General features: G+C 49.1%; 1 protein-coding gene across 3 annotated transcripts in view; it reads right to left on the bottom strand.

Annotated features, from left to right (window-relative positions):
• Window positions 1-762: 762 nt before the first annotated feature.
• Window positions 763-19,151, bottom strand: part of LOC138528607 (uncharacterized) — a 64,562-nt gene continuing 46,173 nt past the window's right edge. For all 3 annotated transcript variants that reach the window (XM_069640398.1, XM_069640396.1, XM_069640397.1), the window contains 2 exons: window positions 15,584-18,213; window positions 763-1,360 (listed from right to left, as the gene is read on the bottom strand). In XM_069640398.1, coding sequence (XP_069496499.1) covers window positions 16,950-17,951 — 1,002 coding nt within the window. In that variant the 5' untranslated portion in view covers window positions 17,952-18,213 and the 3' untranslated portion in view covers window positions 763-1,360; window positions 15,584-16,949. The remainder of the gene's footprint in view (window positions 1,361-15,583; window positions 18,214-19,151) is intronic.

Below are 19,151 nucleotides of genomic sequence, written 5' to 3'. Positions count from 1 at the left end.
ATATGCCACTTTGGTCTACCTTGTATTCCTGAAGGCCATCTTTTGCAGCAACATAGTTTAATGGATAAAAGAAATATCACAAGACCACTTTCATGATGAGGCATGACATGTCTGAGTGGGTTTACAGAAAGCCCAGCAAGTAAGTTACTCTGGCAAGTTGCCTCTGGTGGGTCAATATGTGGTGCACAAGCCCCATGAATGCAGGAAATCACTTAGGCAAAAAACAAATAGCTTTTAAACAAAAGTCAATCCTGGGACACTAGGTTAACTTGACAAGGCAGGGTAAGAAGAGTGGCAACACACTTATTTGAACATGTACTAAGCAGAACATGTACAACATTGTTGCATGCAATTTTGTCATTTTCTGAAGAACCATTCACAAATAGCAGGATGTGAGCCTGGAACCTGAGGAGAGAGAATTGTAATCTTCGCACCTTATATCCAATATGCATTAAGCAAAAACAAAACAAAAATCTGGTAGCAAGTGAAAACAAACGTTCAGGCTCCAAAAGGACAAGTTTGCCAACCACCAGTACTATTTGATCAAACTAAATGGTTTCCATATACTTTATGCTGCATCTAATAAAAAAGAAATCAGTCCAATCAAAATTAGTCCACAAAATAGTCCAAGTTAAGCATACTTGTGTATTTGACCATGCATGAACTACTTAGTAACATTCTGTATACATTCAGATAAGGGAGGGAGGTAGCTTCAGAAAGTAATTTTTTCCTACAGTGGACGTTAAAAAAAACAATTAAAGATTTTTTTTAAAAAGTCACTTTATTGCCATCAAGTACATTTTAAATCAAATGGGTCAGGTACCGTCAATGTGGCTTCGACATTTACAGATTTTGAAAACTCCTCCAGACTTGGCTCCAGTATTGATATGGATATAGTGAAACTTGTTCACTAGTGTGAGTGAATGGGCTGGCACTCAATCCTGATCAATCCTTCCTTGAACAAAAATGGAGATTCCTCAGGTTCAAGGCTTCCGGTGTTACAATAAAGTGTGGTGCATATTTACAAACCAAGCCACAGAACTGTCAGGGGATCTTAATTCAGTGTTCTGTTTAAATCTGTAGGTCATGTGGTTTCAAATCTTGAGCATAATGGAACACAACTCACTTCAAGCGAACATATCCCCCTCAATACTAGTCTTCTTCCAAATGTTTCTGAACAATGTCCGACCCCCTTCATCAGTTTTTCAATACAAGAGGGAGGTGTGGGGAGGGGGGGGGGCTGACTGCACCTTCCAAAAAAAATGGCAAGCCTGTCGCATACCACAAATGTTCCAGGCATCAAAACATTCCAGTCACCAGGACACTCCCCTGCATACACTGCTGTCATCAAAAGAAGCACCTGCAATAGATAGATACAAATTATTTGCTAATTTCTTGCTTGAACAAATATAATGACAAATCTCCAAACTACCCCCACGTGTTCAGATTCCCAACTTTTTACACAAAATGTTTCATTCACAGGTTTGAACTCAATGCTTCACCAATAACTAGGTCAATTCGTTGGCGTCTACTCAGATCGATTATTTGGGAACGTAATTCTGTTGTGTTGGTAATATGATCATGACAACAAGTGACAGTACGGATTTGTGCAAGCCAGCTGGCCTCCCAAGCCAGTGCCTTACAAGTCTCCCAACAGATTGTCACCAGTCTTAACGAGATGGGCACCAGAAACCTTGCTTCAGCAAAGGTGAAGCCCTGGTGCATGGTTGCATAGCAGAATAAATCTACCAGTCAAGCAAATGAATTGTACAATATGTACACAAATATTATAGTTTCCTCACAGTAAATCATACTATGCAAGCTACCACAGTATTCGACTGGCGCTGGGGTGTATTGGGCCCATGCCTGCATTTACAAGACTTGTGTGAGGAAACAGAATAAGTGAGTTTGAAACCTATAGCAAGGTAATTGGGAAGATTAGAAACTGCTAGTTTCTGCCTGGCAGTGAGCACTCTTGCAGCTAGATGAAGGCCAGAAGTGTGGAGCAGACTGTTCAGTGTTTTATGCAGATGTATTTACTCTGTTACGGTAACATTTATATATAAGAGTGGTTGCATAATGGGTTGAGGTGTGCCTAAGCAAACTCACGAACCACACAAGTGGACGATGTGGGATTTTGTGCATTCTCCAGACCCCACATACAGTGGGGCCTGCAGTGCCTGATGGTTCCGGTGTAATTTGCAGCATCTAGCATTATAAGGTACTGAATCCAACACGAGGTAGAGGTCAAACATTTCTTTTAACAGTGGGAAGTGTCAGCATATGCAGTTTGCCATTTTTATACATCTAAGGCTTTGGTGCATTACAACTTAAATACTTATTACTAGTAGGCTTAGGTATACCCTTTAATGAGATATTTAGAACCCAGGACATGGGGCGCAGCCAATCAAGTTTGGGGACTGAAACCTATTCTCTCAGCCCGCGTTCCACGGAACCAGACGACTACCTCGGCCGCCCCGCTATCTTCCTTCCCAACTTGTTTTGGTTCTCATTTCCCCAACCTCCCCCCACTTGCCTTCATGTTGCTGCAGCAATCACCCCCGCCTCTTTCTCTTACCGACCACCATGGTAATGGAAGAGGGCCTCTGTAAGGAGCCTGCGCTTCAATTACCATGGCGGTCATCTTAGCAACGTATTTCCATTCACTGAACAGCACAAACGCAGCATGAATGAAGGAAATGTTTTAGCACCCTGGCTGCCAGCCCCCCCCGCAACCCTTGGAACAAGGGATGAACACCACAATAGCTGCAGTGTACATGTAGGGTGCCTACAATTGCCCTATTCAAACTCCCCTTGAGTGAAGCAGGACTTCTCTGCCTTAGCTACCACTAAAGCGTCACAGCACTCATCACCAACAGCGATGTGGACATTTTTACCCAACCCCCAGTCTGCATTCTGATTGCCGTGGGGCTTGTGTAGAAGGTGTGCAGTTAGGCTGGTTTTTCGTGGGATATAGCTGCGTTCTACTGGGCTGTAGAGGTGTTTCGGGAACATGCAGGTATGTGTGCAGTTAGGCCGAATTGATTGAGGGGTGTAATTGCGTTCTGTTGAAGTGAAGAGTGAGCATATTGGTTGGGGTGAGTGTATGGTTAGCGGTCGGGTGCCCCCGTCGCTGGGTTGCTTTCGCAGCTAAACGGTTCGTGGTTTTCTGAGCACAATAGTCTGGCCGGTGAGGGTATAAAGTGATAGCTCGGTTGGGCGGATTATTTCCAGACACTTGTAGGACAGAGGGCCCATATTTCGGGTCCCTGGTGGTAGTTAACAGTGGGGGTGTTTCCTGGGTTATTGCATTATTCTCAGGCGAGCTGAGCATAGTCAATTCTGTGCCTCCGGAGGGCAGTGTTCAACCGGGGAGCCTCTACTTTGGTTGTGCAACACCTGCTATGCCATGGTGGTGAGTCGGGAAGTACAGTCTGCCACTGCCTGGGCCGGGATCCAAAATCTACAACATCCAGCACGATAACCACAAGATGCACGCTTAAAGAAACTAGGCAGGTCCCAAATGTAGTCAAATAGTGCAGGACATTTGGAGAACTGCCACCACCAAGAGAATTTTAGAGCGAGAGCCCGATTGATGGCAGGGCGAAATTATCTCGATGGTTAGATCAAAAGTGTTTAAGGAAATGGCTCCAGAGATCAACAGTGGCATTAGCACGGCCCACATTCACTGGGTTGCACTTCATCACCACAAGCCATGATGAATGTTGAAAAATAAAAATCGACTGAGCATTTATAGGCTGGATTGTGAAAAGGACAATTGCATTGGACTTCCCGGTCCTGTACCCCTTTCAGGAAATGAACAGCATGGAAGAGCACTAGTATAGATAAAGGAGGCAGGCACTGGAACCGTGGCACACTCCCCATAGCATGTATAAACATGACCAACGGCCCAGAGACGCAATGAAATGGGGTGTGGGGCAACCAGGAGAGATGATGCACATACTTTGAGGCGATAAGAAAGATAATCGATTGCAAGAGGCAAAGTGAGACAATAGAAGAAAGTAGAGGCAATCGGGACTAAAGAGGGCAGTGAAAATTAGAGTTAAGAATGGGAGGGACTTGGGAAGAAGGGTGCTACTGTAAATCACACACCAGTAACATTTTGATTCTGCCTAGTTGGGACGCCTGCTTAAGTTACCACGTTTTCATAATGAAAAAAACCTGAGACGAGTGTGGAGCAGGCCTTCCACTCAAAGCTTCCCGCCACATATGCAAACGGCTCAACTCGCTCTCTCATTTGACTTGAATTATCAGATTTGTACCCTCCTCAGAAAATAATCTACACATGAAAGAGCGTCTAGTTGGTCTTTTGGCATGCTTCCTTCTAACAGCGAACCCAGTCACTATACGTCGGTGGTCTCTAGATAGCTGTAGCCACCTCCTATACACGTCCTTGATGACAGGGAGGGGTGGTGTGGGGGCGAGGGGAAGCATACTTCCCAACTTTCTTCAAAGGACGTGACGCTTGGAAAATAAAATGTTTATAAAACAGCAGAGGAAGGACCAAAGCGCTATATAAATAACAATTTGACCGTTAGATTAGATATAAAATTTAGCATGGAGTCCTTGCCTCTCTGAACTGGTGTATCATAACATTGGCATACCATTAGGTAGTAATAGCTCAAGAAAATGAGGACTTTCCTTAAACATCAAAAGACAATTCTCATATCGAACCTCAAAACACACAATACAATTCATTTTTGCTTTACTATGTAATTGGCTAGGTTTTAGTGATTTCAACATTTAAATTTACAGGAGACATCAAATGGCCGGACCTTAGATAAGGAACAAGTTACTTACCTGTAACTGTTGTTCTCCAGCATGGGTCTGGCATGGATTCACATGCTCATGAATATTCCCCGTCGTCAGGCTGGGAATCCTCGGCAAAGAAAAAACCAGTATCAGTTTTGTTTCTGATCTGTCTTTCGTAGTAATAACCAATCACTGGTCTCTGCGTCATACTGACCACAGCCAAAGACTGCCCTCTACCTAAGCACCGCCTCTGGCACCCATCTTCAGATTTGGAAGCACGTGAAGTGGCAGTATGACCAAGTGAAGAGCCGCAGAGGGGTAGGCGGGAGGGTTCGCATGTGAATCCATGCCAGACCCATGCTGGAGAACTGTTACAGGTAAGTAACTTGTTCCTTCTCCAGCATGGGGTCTGGCATGGATTCACATGCTCATGAATAAAGAATACATAGCAGTACACACATGCACAACCACGGGAGGTGGCAAAGGCTCAACATTAAGCATTACATCAAACTCAACATTAAGCATCTTACCTCACCAGGCTCACCTCTGGCGAACAGGTTGCGCAGCACTGCTTGGCCGACCCTGGACTCCTCCCTGGAATCCCGATCGACGCAGTAGAATTTCGTTAAGGTGTGCGTCGTCCACGTAGCAGCCCTGCATATGTCCAGCAGGGGCACACCAGAAAGGAACGCCGTGGTAGCTGCGATCGCTCTGGTGGAATGGGCTCTCGGACGGCCAGGCAGCGGTTGGTTTGCCAAGCGATGACAGTACATGATACAGCCGGAGAGCCATCTGGAATTGGAAGCCTTCGAGAGAGCCTTCCCCTGATTGACAGGTCCAAAATTCACAAAGAGTTGTGACGTCTTCCGAAAACACTTCGTGCGGTCCACGTAGAACTTCAGCGCTCTAGCCACATCCAGCGAGTGCAAAGTCCTCTCAGCCGGCGACGAAGGCGACGGGAAGAACACAGGCAACACCAAGGGTTCGTTGAGATGGCAGTCCGACGGTACCTTGGGCATGAAGGAGGGGTGCGTCCTGAGCACTACCCTCGTGTCGTGAAAAGTCAAGTACGGGGCCTTACAGGAAAGGGCCTGGATCTCTCCCACCCGTCGTGCGGAGGTGATGGCCACAAGAAACGCTGTTTTCCACGACAGAAACTTCAACGGGGCCGAGTGCAGAGGCTCGAACGGAGGTCCCATGAGCTTGGTCAGCACCACGTTGAGCTCCCACGCAGGGGCCGGCGCCTTCACCGGACGCGTGTGCCAGTCCAGCTTTGGCCAGCGTCAGCAGGTACAGCAGTACCTGGGGAGCCGTAATCCGTAGAGGGTTAATCTTCTGTGCGTGGCACCAGACAGAGAACCTCTTCCATTTGTGTCCGTAGCATTTAAGAGTCGAGGACGCCCTGGCCTTTGCAAGAACCTCTCTGCAGTCGGCCGGTATGTCGTATCCTCCAAACTCTAGCGCTGCAGGAGCCAGGCCTGCAAGTTCAGCGATTTCAGGTCGTGGTGGAGGATGGCGCCTCCTTCCCTGGAGAGTAGATCTGCGTCCACCGGCAGCTTGATTGGCGGGGACGCTGACAAGTCCAGAAGGTCCGGGAACCATATCTGCCTCGGTCACGCAGGTGCGACGAGGATCATCCTGCACCGTGACCTCTTGAGCTGGTTGACGAGCCGGATTAGCAGTGGCAAAGGAGGGAACGCGTAGAGGAACAGGCCCTCCCACGGGGACGAGAAAGCATCGCCCATGCTCCTCGCCTGGGGAAACCTGCTGGCGAACCTCGGGCACTTGGAGTTCGACGCCGTCGCGAACAGGTCGATCTGGGGTGAGCCCCACCGTCGGAAGAGCCGATCCACTAGATCCTGCCGTAGTTCCCACTTGTGGCACGAGCGCAGCTCCCTGCTGAGTGAGTCGGCGATGGTGTTTTTTATCCCTGCCAGATGAAACGACACCAGAAACATCCTTTGGGCGACGGCCCAATGCCACAGGTCCTGCGCCTCCTTGGACAGTGCTGGGGACCTGGTTCCGCCCTGTTTCCTGATGTAAAACATGGTGGTGGTGTTGTCGGTGAAGATCCTCACCACCTTGCCCTTGAGGGACGGAAGGAAGGACCTGAGGGCCCAGAACACTGCACGAAGCTCCAGGACGTTGATATGGAGGGACTTCTCCGTCGGGAGCCAAAGGCCTCTCGCATGCAGATTTTCCGTGGTCACCGTCTCCTGGTGGTCTGGAAGTCCATGCCCGCCGTCAGATGCGCGCGAGTGCCCCACCACCGGACCGCTCGGCGGAAACTCTCGACGAGTGTGATCCTCTCCTCGAAGCCGGCCGTCGTTTGGATCCAGCGTGCGTCCAGGAACTCCTGCAACGGGCGCATCCGGAGCCTGCACATGGGAATGAGGTAGATGCAAGAAGACATCATTCCGAGGAGGGACTTGATGGACCTCACCTTGGCCGCGTCGGAAACCAACATCCGCTGTACCTTGCCCAGGATGGACCTGGTCCTTTCCTCCGACGGGGAGGCCAGAAGGGACACTGTGTCGAGCTTCGCTCCCAGAAACAGTGCGTTTTGCGCGGGTACCAGGTGGGACTTGGCGTAGTTCACGGAGAATCCCAGGTCCGTGAGAAGTTGGACGGTCCTTGCCGTGTGCTCCACGGCGAGCTCCCTCGTCTTGGCTCGGATGAGCCAGTCGTCCAGGTAGGGGTAGACGTGGATCCCCTTGCGGCGCAGCTGCGCCACAACCGGTGCAAGGCACTTGGTGAATACCCTGGGTGCCGACCGTAGTCCGAAGGGGAGGGCTTTGAACTGGTAGTGACGCCCTTGGACCACAAACCTGAGGAATTTTCGGTGCCCCTTTAGGATGGGAATATGGAAGTAGGCATCCTCCAAATCCAGCGACGACAGGAAGTCTCCTTCCTCCAGCTGACCCAGGACGTGCTGGAGGGTGACCATCCGGAACTTCTGCGCCTTGATGAACTTGTTCAGACGTCGCAGGTCTAGGATGGGGCGCCATCCTCCCGTCGTCTTCTTCACGAGGAAGTATCTCGAGTAAACTCCGGAGCCCCGAAGCCTCTTTGGGACGAGTTCGATGGCGCCCTTCCTGAGCATCTCCTTTACCTCCAGGAGAAGCTGAGGGACGTGAAGCTCTTTCCTGGCCACGGGGGGACGCGCGGGCACCTTCTTTGAAACTCGCGCGTGGCCCCGGGCTAAGGCGTCCAGCACCCAACGGTCGGTGGAGATGGACTCCCACACGCTGACGAAGCTCGCCAGCCGGCCTCCCACCGGGGTGCTTCGGCGGGGGCCCGCCCCCACGGCCGGTTCAATCCTGTTTCGACGAGGCTTTGCCGCCTTGACCTCCTTGGCGACGACGGTGGGGTCCGCCAGACTTGCCTCGTCCTCTGTAGGCCTCCTGAGACGACGAGCGGGCTGCTTGACGGTAGGTGGAGAAACAGCCGCCGGAACCTATGGAGGTGCCCTTGCCTCCGCTGCTCCGAAAGGGCGTCCGTCGTTGCTGCAGAACCCCAAGGGCCCGGGCCGTCTTAGTGTCCGCTTTAATGGCCTGAAGGGAATCGTCCACTGTTTTCCCAAACAGGTTGTTCCCATCGAACGGCATGTCCAGGACTCTGGTCTGTACGTCTTGACGGAAGTCCGTAGCCTTGAGCCATCCACGCCGCCTAAGGCACACGCCGTTGCCCAACTGGCGAAACCCAGTGTCGGCGATGTCCGTCGCAATAGTGATGGCGTGGTCTGACGCCACCTCACCTTCCTGTAGGATCTCCAGGGCATCTGCCCTCTTGTCGTCCGGTAGGAAGTCCAGCAGGGGAGCCAGTTTGTACCATAGCTCCCTGTCGTAGCGGGCCACGATAGCCAAGGCGTTGGCCGCTTTAATCGTCGTCGCTGCAGACGAGATGACCCTGCGTCCCATAGCGTCCAATTTCTTTCCCTCGCCGTCCGGTGGGGAAGTCGATGTGGAGGCCGCACCCCCCCCCCGCTTTCTTCCTGGCCGCTGCGGAGACGACGGAGTCCGGGGTAGGCTGCGCCCGGAGGCACAGGGGGGCCGCGTCCGGGACCCGGTACTTCTTCTCGTACCGGTCTCTTCTAGCTGGCGTCGTGGAAGGGTTCTTGAGGAGGGCGAGGCCCTCATCCCAAATGTCGTCCAGTAGAGGCACCGCAAGGACCGTCTTCCTCTTGGCCTCGCGCCGTTGATAAAGGAATCCTTCCTTTTTCTTCTCCTCAGGGCAGAGTTGGAAAAGCTTGGATGCCCTGGCGAACATGGAGTGGAACGATCCAATCTCGTCGGGCGGAGAAGCCCTGGTGGGAGGTGACGACGGCAGATCGTCGTATACCTCGCCGTCCGTACCCGTCGCTGCCGTGTCAGTCCCCGTATCATCCCCTCGGGTGGACGGGGAGGAGGGCTGGACGGGTCGCGACGGCTGAAAAGGAGGTGGAGGGTGAATCCTTTTCTTGGGCGGGGGAACACCCGAAGGTCCCGGTTCAGGATCCCCCGACAGGAGAGGTTCCTCCGTCGGCAACGGTAGTCTCGTCCTTATCTCTGAGCATAAGGAGTGTATAGCCAACAAAATGGCCGCCGAGTTGTCTTGCGGCGCTGGCAGAGGGGAATCTGACGGGCGGTCAGGGGCCCCGTCGGCACCCTCGACGATGTCGTCGTCACCTGCGTCGGGATCCATCCCGACGGGCCGGTCTTCATCCACGCCAAGGCCGTGGCTTAAGACCTCGATCAGCTCTTCCTCCGAGGTTGGAGCCGAATCTACGACGACGCCCTGCCCCCCCCCTTTTCCTTCCCCGCCGGGGATTTCACGGGGGTCCTATCGATGGGCACAAAAGAGGACTCCCTCCGAGGTGGCAGGGAGACTCTGAGCCCCGAGATCGCCACCACTGGTGTAGCCTCCACAGGCTGAGCCAGGGCCGCCGCGACAGTATCGATAGAGGGCTTGGCCGGATGGATTAAGGCTTTCACCACCTTAGGTGCGCTCACCGCCTTATCCTTGAGGGGGGGAGGGGGGAACACTGCCTTGCTCCCCCTCCGATGGGGCCTTCGAGCTCGACCGGGGCCTCTCCAGGAGCCTCGCCGGGTGCTCGCCCTTCCTCTTACCTGACCCAGAGCGTTGGCTCGTGGCTGAAGGTGCCGGGGAGGGTGCGCCCTGCCTGGCGCCCGTAGAGCCCGACCGTTCGGCGCTCCCGGTGCCAGCGGACTCGCGGTGCTTGGCCTTGTGTTGGACCCCCGTCGCCGGGGCGTCCTCAAAGGTCTTAGAAGACCGCTCGGATTTCTTCCTCTTCTTCTCGCCTGACGGGCTCTTCCCTTCCAGCCAGTTGGCGAGGCGTTGATGGCGGTCCTTCATGGTCCGCTCCGACATATTGCCGCAAAACTCACAGTCCTTCTCCACGTGCGTCTTGTCCTCATGTAAGCAGTAGAGACAAAAGGAGTGTTCGTCCTCCTTAAAGACGTTCTGCAGCTGGCATCCAGGGCAGACCCTGAACAGCTTTCCGGGCGTCGAGCTTCCCTTCTCCAGGGCCATGTCCGGGCCTGAGAAGCTTCTGGAGTCCTCCAAAAACGTAGCTCGACGAAATCTTCACCCTTGAGGGGCGCAGACGAATCTGACACGGGTCCCCGTTGATCGGATGGAGAGTCGGTGGAGCTTGAGGCTCTTTTGACCGAAAAAAACGAAGTTTTTGAGAAAAAACGTGAAAAAAATAGCACTAACGCTCGAGAGCAATAGCACGAGGATCCCAACACATGAACGTGCGGTAAAAATCTGAAGATGGCTGCCAGAGGCGGTGCTTAGGTAGAGGGCAGTCATTGGCTGTGGTCAGTATGACGCAGAGACCAGTGATTGGTTATTACTACGAAAGACTGATCAGAAACGAAACTGATACTGGTTTTTTCTTTGCCGAGGATTCCCAGCCTGACGGGGAATATTCATGAGCATGTGAATCCATGCCAGACCCCATGCTGGAGAAATAAGGAAAGGTGTAGTCTGTCACAACACAAAGCTGCCGTATGGTAATGATTTTTATACAGTTTGTGCATGCGTCGGCTGGATGTTATACATTTTACTCTTGTAAAGGAGAAAAGTCATTTTTACTCTCTTAAAATCACATTTACTCCCAAAGTTTAAAAACAGGGAGTAAAATATTCCCACCTCAAAATCTTATCTGGAGCACTGGGTTGGCGCTGCTAGTGCAGGAGATTGTGTGCCCAGCTAGACCAAATCCTTAGATAGGTTGTTGCTGTAAGCTCTTTATACTAAGGGCAGAGGTGTTGAGGCACGTCTGCGGTTTCAGTGTGGCAGCTATGCAAGCTGCTAGACCAGATTTGCCCATTCTAGAGTATATGGATGGGCGGGCCGTGCCTGCGGCATGTGTACACAGACGTGGTCCGATTTATAGATACCATAGTCTTATGGGTAATCTAAGATAGTCAGTATTTGTACATTTTTTATATAGCACTTTACAAGAGGACCAAAGAATACAATAAGCATTGTCAAACATGTGAATCAAGTAACAAAGCAATACATGCAACAATTTACAACAGTTTGCTTGAATACTGCAGTGTAACATGAGTGGTGTAAGACAGGCAACAAGAAGGAATTAGGATGGGTGGTAGGACCAAGAGAGAAAGCAGAAGATGTCAGGGAGGGGACTGGAGGAGATGGGATTTTAGAGAAGTGTGGAAAGAAGGGTAGGAGGAGATAGAGCGGATAGGGAGAAGGAGCCAGTTCCAATGGAAAGGAGCAAGAAGTTGGAAGGAACGGAAGCGGCACAGGGAGATGGAAGAGGAGCAGGAAAGGTTCGGCAGAGCAGAGGGGGCGAGAAGGGGTGTAGAAAGTGAGGAAAGAGAAAAGGTAGGGTGGAGCAAGACCATAGAGGGATTTGAAAACGAGACAGAGGAAATTAAATTTGAGCTGTGAGTGAAAGGGGAGTCAACCTAAGGAGGAGAGAGAAGAGGAGATGGAATCATATGGCGAAAGAAGAAAGAGGGAGCGGATAGAGCGGTAGATCGATTTAAGGGGGGTTAAGTGGGCAGAAGGGAGACCAAAAAGGAGCATGGAGCAGTAGAAGAGTCTAGAGAAGACGTGGGAGGAAACTAGGAGTTTAGTAGCATGGAAGGTTCGGAAGGGACGAATTTTACGGTTATTATAAAGGTGGAAGCGGCAAGATCTGGCAGTGAGATATGGTGGGAGAAAGTGAGATTAGAATGAATGTGAAAGCCAAGATTGCGGGCATGGGGAGAGAAGGGAGGGGGAAGGAGGGAGAGAATAGATGGAGGGTGAGGGAGGAGGATGTGTGTTAGCAGGGAAGAAAAGTACTTCTGTTTTGTCCGTATTGAGGGTTAGAAAGTGAGATGACATCCAAGATTTAATCGCGGAAAGGCAGGAAGAGTGGTTAAGGTGGATGTCAGAGGTGAAGTAAGAGAAGGAAGGGAAGAGTTGGGTGTCATCAGCGTAGAAATGGTGCGAGACACCAAAGGAGATGATAGGAACTAGGAAGGAAGTGTAGAGCGAGAAGAGAAAGGGGCCAAGGACAGAACCTTAGGGAGGTGCTACCGCCCCAGGTAACAGCAATGGTGCGGTAAGAAAGATAGGAGAACCAGTTAAGGACAGAGTGTTTAAAGCCAACGGATGAGAGAGTTTAGGAGTAGAGGGTGATCAACAGTATTGAAGGAAGCGGAGAGGCCAAGAAGGACGAGTATGGAGGAGAGAGTTAAGAACAGAAGTGAGGGCAGTTTCAGTTGAGTGGCGAGGACGGAAACCAGACAAAGGAGAGTTGAGAATAGACAACGATGAAAAAAGAAAAGCCAGTGATGGTTTAAGTGCAGTTTTATCACTGCAAAAGCTGCCAGCATCCGCAGTGGTTTGGAAGAGGTGTTTTGTTGGGTCTTGGCCAGTAGTTATATTCGGATGATTACTAGGAGAAATGCTGTGCCAGATCCGAGTGTCCTGGAGGGTAGGTAGTGTATGAATCTGTCTTGAAGGAATTCCAGGGTGGTTTTGTGGATGGCATGGTGAGTAATGCACATGGCTTTATAGGTTTGTCGACCAATAGGGAGCTAGTGTGGGGCTGATGTGTTCTCTGGCAGGGAGGCCAATGAACAGGTGGGCTGCTGTGTTTTGGATTCTTTGCAGTTCCTAAGTTGGAACGCCAGTGCGCCTAGATAAAGGCAGTTTGCATAGTCTAAGTGGGAGAGGATGATAGTGAGGGTGGCAGAGAATGGCCGAGGATAAATGAGGTATGGGAGGATGCATAGGTGGAAGAAGCAGGTTCTGGATACAAAGTTGTGTTGGGAGAGGGATACATGTGTCCAGCATGCATCTGAGGTGTTTCACTGAAGTGGGGGTTGCTCGGGGGGTTTAGAGTGGAGGAAAACACATTTTCCACAGACTAGGATTTCTGTTTTCCCAGGGTATTCATCTGTCATCAGTATCCGAGAGGCATGATGACAGATCTAGACTGTGGAGCCTGGCATTTTGAGAACAATCTGGGAACAGTCTCCGTAATTGTAGCAGGTGAGATTGTAGGAGGAGGAGTGCAGGCTGAGAGATATTGGAGGGCAGAAAGGGATGATCCCTGTGGGACCCTTCAGCAAAGGGTGGGATGTGGAGGAGCATGATTTGTGATCGATTAGCGAAGGAGGAGAGCAGTGTCTTTGATTCCCAAAGAGTAGTTTGTCTAGGAGAATGGTGGGGTCAATAAGGCGGCAGAGAGGTCAAGGAGAAGTAGTACAGGGGCTCCTTCCGAGTATGCAATTCTTTTTAGGTCATTCCAACGGCCACTAGGAAGGACTGTTCCTCCGAGGGGCCTGAAGGCATGTTGGGCAGGGTCGAGGTTGTTGGCTTCAGTGAAGTGGCAGAGGTGCTTGTATGCGGTGCGGTTGTTGGCCGTGAAATGGGTGTTGGAACTGCGCGGGTCGAGTGTAGAGGAGGGGTTTGATAAAGGATTTTCTGAAGGCTTCCGGGAAGATTCCCGATGTGAGGGATTAGTTAAGGATTTATCATGCAATACTGACTGTGCATGTTTAAGATTCTTGAGGAGAGTGGGTGTGGGGGGCGGGGGGAGGCAAGGGTCCTCGGGGGATACAGACAGGCAGCTTTGCGCTAGGAGTGAGAGGAACGTGCGGTGCGAGATTGATGCAAAAGAGGCAAAGGTTTATCACGAGGGAGTGGGGATAGGCAGACAGGCCAATAAGTCGACTGAAAAGAACACATCCTTCCACCACTCCACTCACTCAATGGCTGCCAAAACGAGAATTCACTTCAAAACCCTATGCACAGTTCATACTATGGCAAGGAATTCATCAAGAAAATTCCAAGCCTACATGGTAATGTGAAGACCAAGATGCAACATTAGAAATGGTTAGCCTTCAACAACAAAAAAAGACACTCTAGCCAGCAAAACAGGAATATTACCACGCAATGAATTAAGACCTTTCCTCAGCTATAGCACACAACACCCCAATAAGAAGGTAATACCACACTACATCACTAGACAGCTTTCCATCCATTGGTTCTCCCCCAAATAAAAAAGGCTCAAAAACACTACAAATACAAGAGAAGCAACACCACCACATGAATTGAATATTTGCGACCTGCACCCATTAACACTGCAGGTTCTCACATCTGCTTGCCTTGCACCCCCCCCCTTCGCTTGCACGGCCACATGCAGCAAAGCTATTCACTACAACTTCATTACTACAAAACACTGTAGCTAATCTATAAAAACCTCATGACACTACTGCATGAGGATTCAAGAATGCTTTCAGGAGATATACATATATTCATGATGCTTATATGTCCTATGTGCATGCTGTTCATGTGTAATGTCACCATTCTAAGATGGCCACTATGCTGCACTCCGATTATGTATGGGAGCTGATGTTGAATAGACATTGGGATAGGACTCACTGGGGATATAACTTGTGCACACTTTGTTGGACTTGGAGGACAAGGCCAGTGTTGGGTAAATGCACTGTGAGGGGGACCACCCACAGGTTTGCACAGGACATTTGTTCCTGGATACCCCTTTGAGTGCCACCAGAAGTTTCAGAGGGAACAACTCAATAAAATAAAGCTTAAAGTTTACAGGGTACCACAACCGGCAAAAAGGTGGGCTTTCTGACCAACATGATCTATCTATAAACACCCTCGGAATATGGATTACACAAAATTAAAAAAGACAACTTAATAAATTGAATATTTCAGAGATGTGCTGATAGGAGCTATACCGACCATGAAGTACATTTCAACCTTGTTAAAAAAAAAAAATGACATGTAATCTGAAGAATACATACATTAAAGCATTAAACACATGGTGTACCCAAATTAGTGGAGTAACTCAGTACTTTGTAATGCTAAGACCACGCACAATGCATTGCTACACAGCTTTAGTGAATCGGCATGTATCCTATTTGTGCGTACAACTTTGTTTATTTTTATACCAGTAGAGGAATGCACAGCCGTTTACTTTTTCTTGAATGCGCATGACGGCCTACAGCAGAAGACAGCCAAGAGAATGCGTGCCATGTTCTCCAATCAAGTACATTTGGCACAACAGCATTCACAGATGGACCAGGAAGTCAGTCATTCAGCGCTGTGGTTGAAAGCAACAGAGGTGCAGGATAAGGGAATCCTACTATGATAATGAGGATAACTGGGGGAGGGGTTTGTAGTATTGGCTTAAACTAAGAAGCCAAGCCATTTAACTGCTGAAATGCCAAACGGTGTTGGAAGAAACATGAAATGGTAAATGCTGTGCAACCACAACTGCATTAATAATTGCCAACAAAATAACAGAACTTACTTGTGTTGCAGACAGGCACTTGTATCCAATCCTTCAAACAAATGGTCTGAACACCCTCTGCCAGTGGTGAGAGTGGATGGTGCAGAGACATGGATCAGCAATCGCCGGCCAGGTCTGAAGAAGCAGTGCATTTCTCAAGGAACATCGAGGAGACCACCTTTTTCGAAAGTGGACCTGGAACCAGCAGATTCTAGCAAGAGGTTATTCTTACTAACCAGGGGGAAAAGTCTCAAGAAGATGGAAGGTTCAATTATGCCCAAGTAGCCACTTGCAATTCCAAAACGTTGCACAAGAAAATATGGCAATGTTGGGCTTAACTCTGGTACCAAAGTCAAACCTCTACTTATCACCACTCATGCAAAACTTCAATATTGCAAAGCTCTGTCAGTTTTCCTAAATCATTTGATGTAAAATTCTTTATTATGTCATCCCACGTTTAGATTTACTATCTGAAGGACCTTTGTCAAACAAAACTAAAGCACAAAACCAAGTAATGCCCAAGGAGAAGAAATGGTATCCTTAAAGCTGAGGAGTGCGGGCAAGAGCACACCCACTGCCCACAAAAAGGGACTAACTATTCAGAATTGGGTACGTCCTCAGGGCAAAGAGGTGATCATTGTCCTTGCTTCTGTGGCAACAATTTTAAGATTTAAACATGTCTTCAGAGACGAGGGAAAACAACGGCAAGTAGAGATTAGTGGCCAACATGTCACATAGGCAGCCAGGTGCCACCATCTGTGGCTGACCCAGACACACCAGTACGAAATTTTGCAGATACTACAGACATCAAGAACAAAAAATAAAAACCTCAGAGCTGAAATTAAGGGATTTAAAAAAAGTGCCCATGTTCCATTCAGCACTCCATTTCCAAGAGAACAGGAATTAAACAACTTTCTAAGAGAAAGATTACTCTTGCCTAAATACAAAGTGGTCTGGCTGAAGTAAAAAAACATGGCGAAACAGTGCCTTAAACTAAAAAAAAGGACAGGACAACATTAAGGGCAGACTTTGTTGAGTTGTGACGGTCAACAGCATCTTCTGGGGCAGTGGAGATTTAGAACAAGTAACAATGTATCATCAATGTAGTGGCTGTAGAACAGCCGGGAAACAGAAATTGTGGCCTAGGTTTTAGTCTAATCCAAACAATGTGCACCCTAATAAGTGTTGCTATATGGATACCAAACAGCAAGAGGGTGGACATCTTTCAGAACAGACTAGAACCAGGCCTTCCCTGGGAAAACGGCTGGAATACAAAGAAAATTATCCAAAATCACTGGTTAAAACGGGTTTACAGTAGGATGGGGAGGAGTGGATCCATCAGCAAAGGAATGCTAGGATCACTGACTAGGAAGGGACAGTAGAAGTTTCAAGCCTTAGGCTTCTTTGGCCTAGACTTCGCTGCCTTAGACTTCGTTGCCTTGCGGCTGAGGAAATTAACTCTTCTCAAAAAATTCCCTTTAATTGGCTCCCTCTTTGCACGCTCAATCACCTGCTCTGTTGTTGAATGAAACAAGTTGCTGCCATCAAATGGTAAATCTAGAACCCTGCTCTCCACTTGAGTGGGGAGCCCGGAAACACTAAACCAGACTCTTCTTCTTTGGAGGATGCCAGTGGCCATCGTCCTGGCAGACCCATCTGCCTGATCGCGAGCCATTTGAATGTTTGAGGCGGCAACAGCCAAGCCTTCTTTTTGGAGTTCAACTGCTTTGTCCTTTGTTTCTTCTGGCAGACCTTCCAAAATATCAGAGAGTTGAGACCAGAGATGCTGATTATATTGACTAGTAATAAATGCCACATTTGCTTCTTTTAGGCCTAGCCCGCCAGCCTGATACACCTTTTTCCCAACCCCATCTAAGGTTTTGGTCTCCTTCCCAGGGATGGAGAAATTCTCAGCTTTGATTGTGCGGCCGCCACTTGCTGCAAACACCACTACAGAGTCAGCTGGAGGGTGTGATATGGTAAGGACCTCCCCATCCCCCTTACCACGGTACTTCTGCTGCATCTGCCAATCAACAGGTTTCAGAGAGGCTGGTCTCTGCCACACAGAGTGACATAGCTGAGATAGGTCTGAATCCAGTGGTATTAACAGTCTATCATTACCTGCCCCATTTGGGAGGCCGCGTTTGTCTACCTCAGTCACTGTGTTTTCTAATTTAAGGGATGTAGCAGCCCTAGAAAGCAACTCATGGAACGCGTTTGTGTCTTTTGCATTTTCAGTGTTGGCCTCTGTGCCTGGTTTTACAAGTGAACTATTGGGTGATAAAACTCCCTCTTCTTTAACTGTTTCATAAACAGTTTTCACAAACCCAGACAAAACCTCCATATTTAACTCATCATCACTCTCCGAAGCCACTGCAGCCTCTGCCATGTCTAGTCTATACGGTAAGAGTCGTCTACTATGAACCTTTTACACTACAACCTTTAAATACTCCTGTACAGCAAACAAAATTCACAGTCCTTGCCAAGCACTGCCAGAGTCCCTTGTAAGAAGGGAACGGAACGACGTTATGCGTGGCCCTCAACGTATCCCTTTAGTTAGCACAGAAATGTTGAAAGGGCCAAGCTGCTATTGAAGAGGCCTCTTGGTCTAGTGCAAAACTGAGTTTTCAGGCTGCCTCCAGGATTAATCCCTAGAGAGATGAGAAAAAAAGGGGTATCCAATTAGGAAAACAGTAGATCACAAAAGCTAAAATACAGACACTTGTCACTGCTGGAAAGCTAGTGGTATAAACAAAAACAGCAAAACATGCCCATTCACGATGCACCAAATGGATTCTGAATGCAGTTTAGACATTCCCAAACCATTCTTAATAAGGTCCCATCACTTCCACAAAACGAAGGCACCAAGTACATTCTTATGTTGAAATCTTAATTGACAAATGGTCCCGGAGACCCTCTACCAACCACCACTGGCAAATAACCAGTTTTATGGGAAGGTGCTCACACCGGGGGGGGGGGGGGGGCTGGGGGAGTATGGTGAATGCTAGGCAATTCTCTGTACCAACTAGAACCCCAGGGACATGCTTTGGCCTTGTTGGGCCTCAGTGAGGTGAAGCAGAGCACATCTCCAAGCACAATGAGAAGGGGGTCCACGTCTGTATTACCCTGGGTAACTTACGGTGAAACCCCAAATCCATAAAAAATGCATACAAATTGTGAGCCCATCCCACGTCACAGTGCTAAGAGGCCCAGTTTCACCTCTCAGAGGCAGTCCAACAAGGCCAAAACATGTGTCTGGGGTTGCAGTTGGCACTCATGTTCAGAGGAGAATAACTTGCATTTTGGTGGACTCCCCAGGTGGGTGAGACAAGACTGATATGCAAATGAATAATTTCCCTCTGTGAAAGGTACATCGAGCTAAAATGTGGTTGTAGACCCTCCAGAGAGGGAACCTACCCAGAGAAAAGGTTATTTGGATGTGTTCATTTTCAGTAAGTGGCTCCCAGACCTTTCTTAATTGAGACTATGGAGTGTGCTGACAATACAACCTATACAAATCCAATACCATGTGATACATTTAATACAAAAATAAATGTAGTAATCAGTGTATCAAAGAATTTTTAGTTTG

The sequence above is a fragment of the Ambystoma mexicanum genome, chromosome 7q (genome assembly GCF_040938575.1).
Source record: "Ambystoma mexicanum isolate Mex_15411 chromosome 7q, UKY_AmexF1_1, whole genome shotgun sequence".
NCBI classification, from domain to species: Eukaryota; Metazoa; Chordata; class Amphibia; order Caudata; family Ambystomatidae; genus Ambystoma; species Ambystoma mexicanum.
The sequence above is the reverse complement of the archived record's forward strand: the minus strand, read 5'-3'. Positions and strand labels throughout refer to the sequence as shown.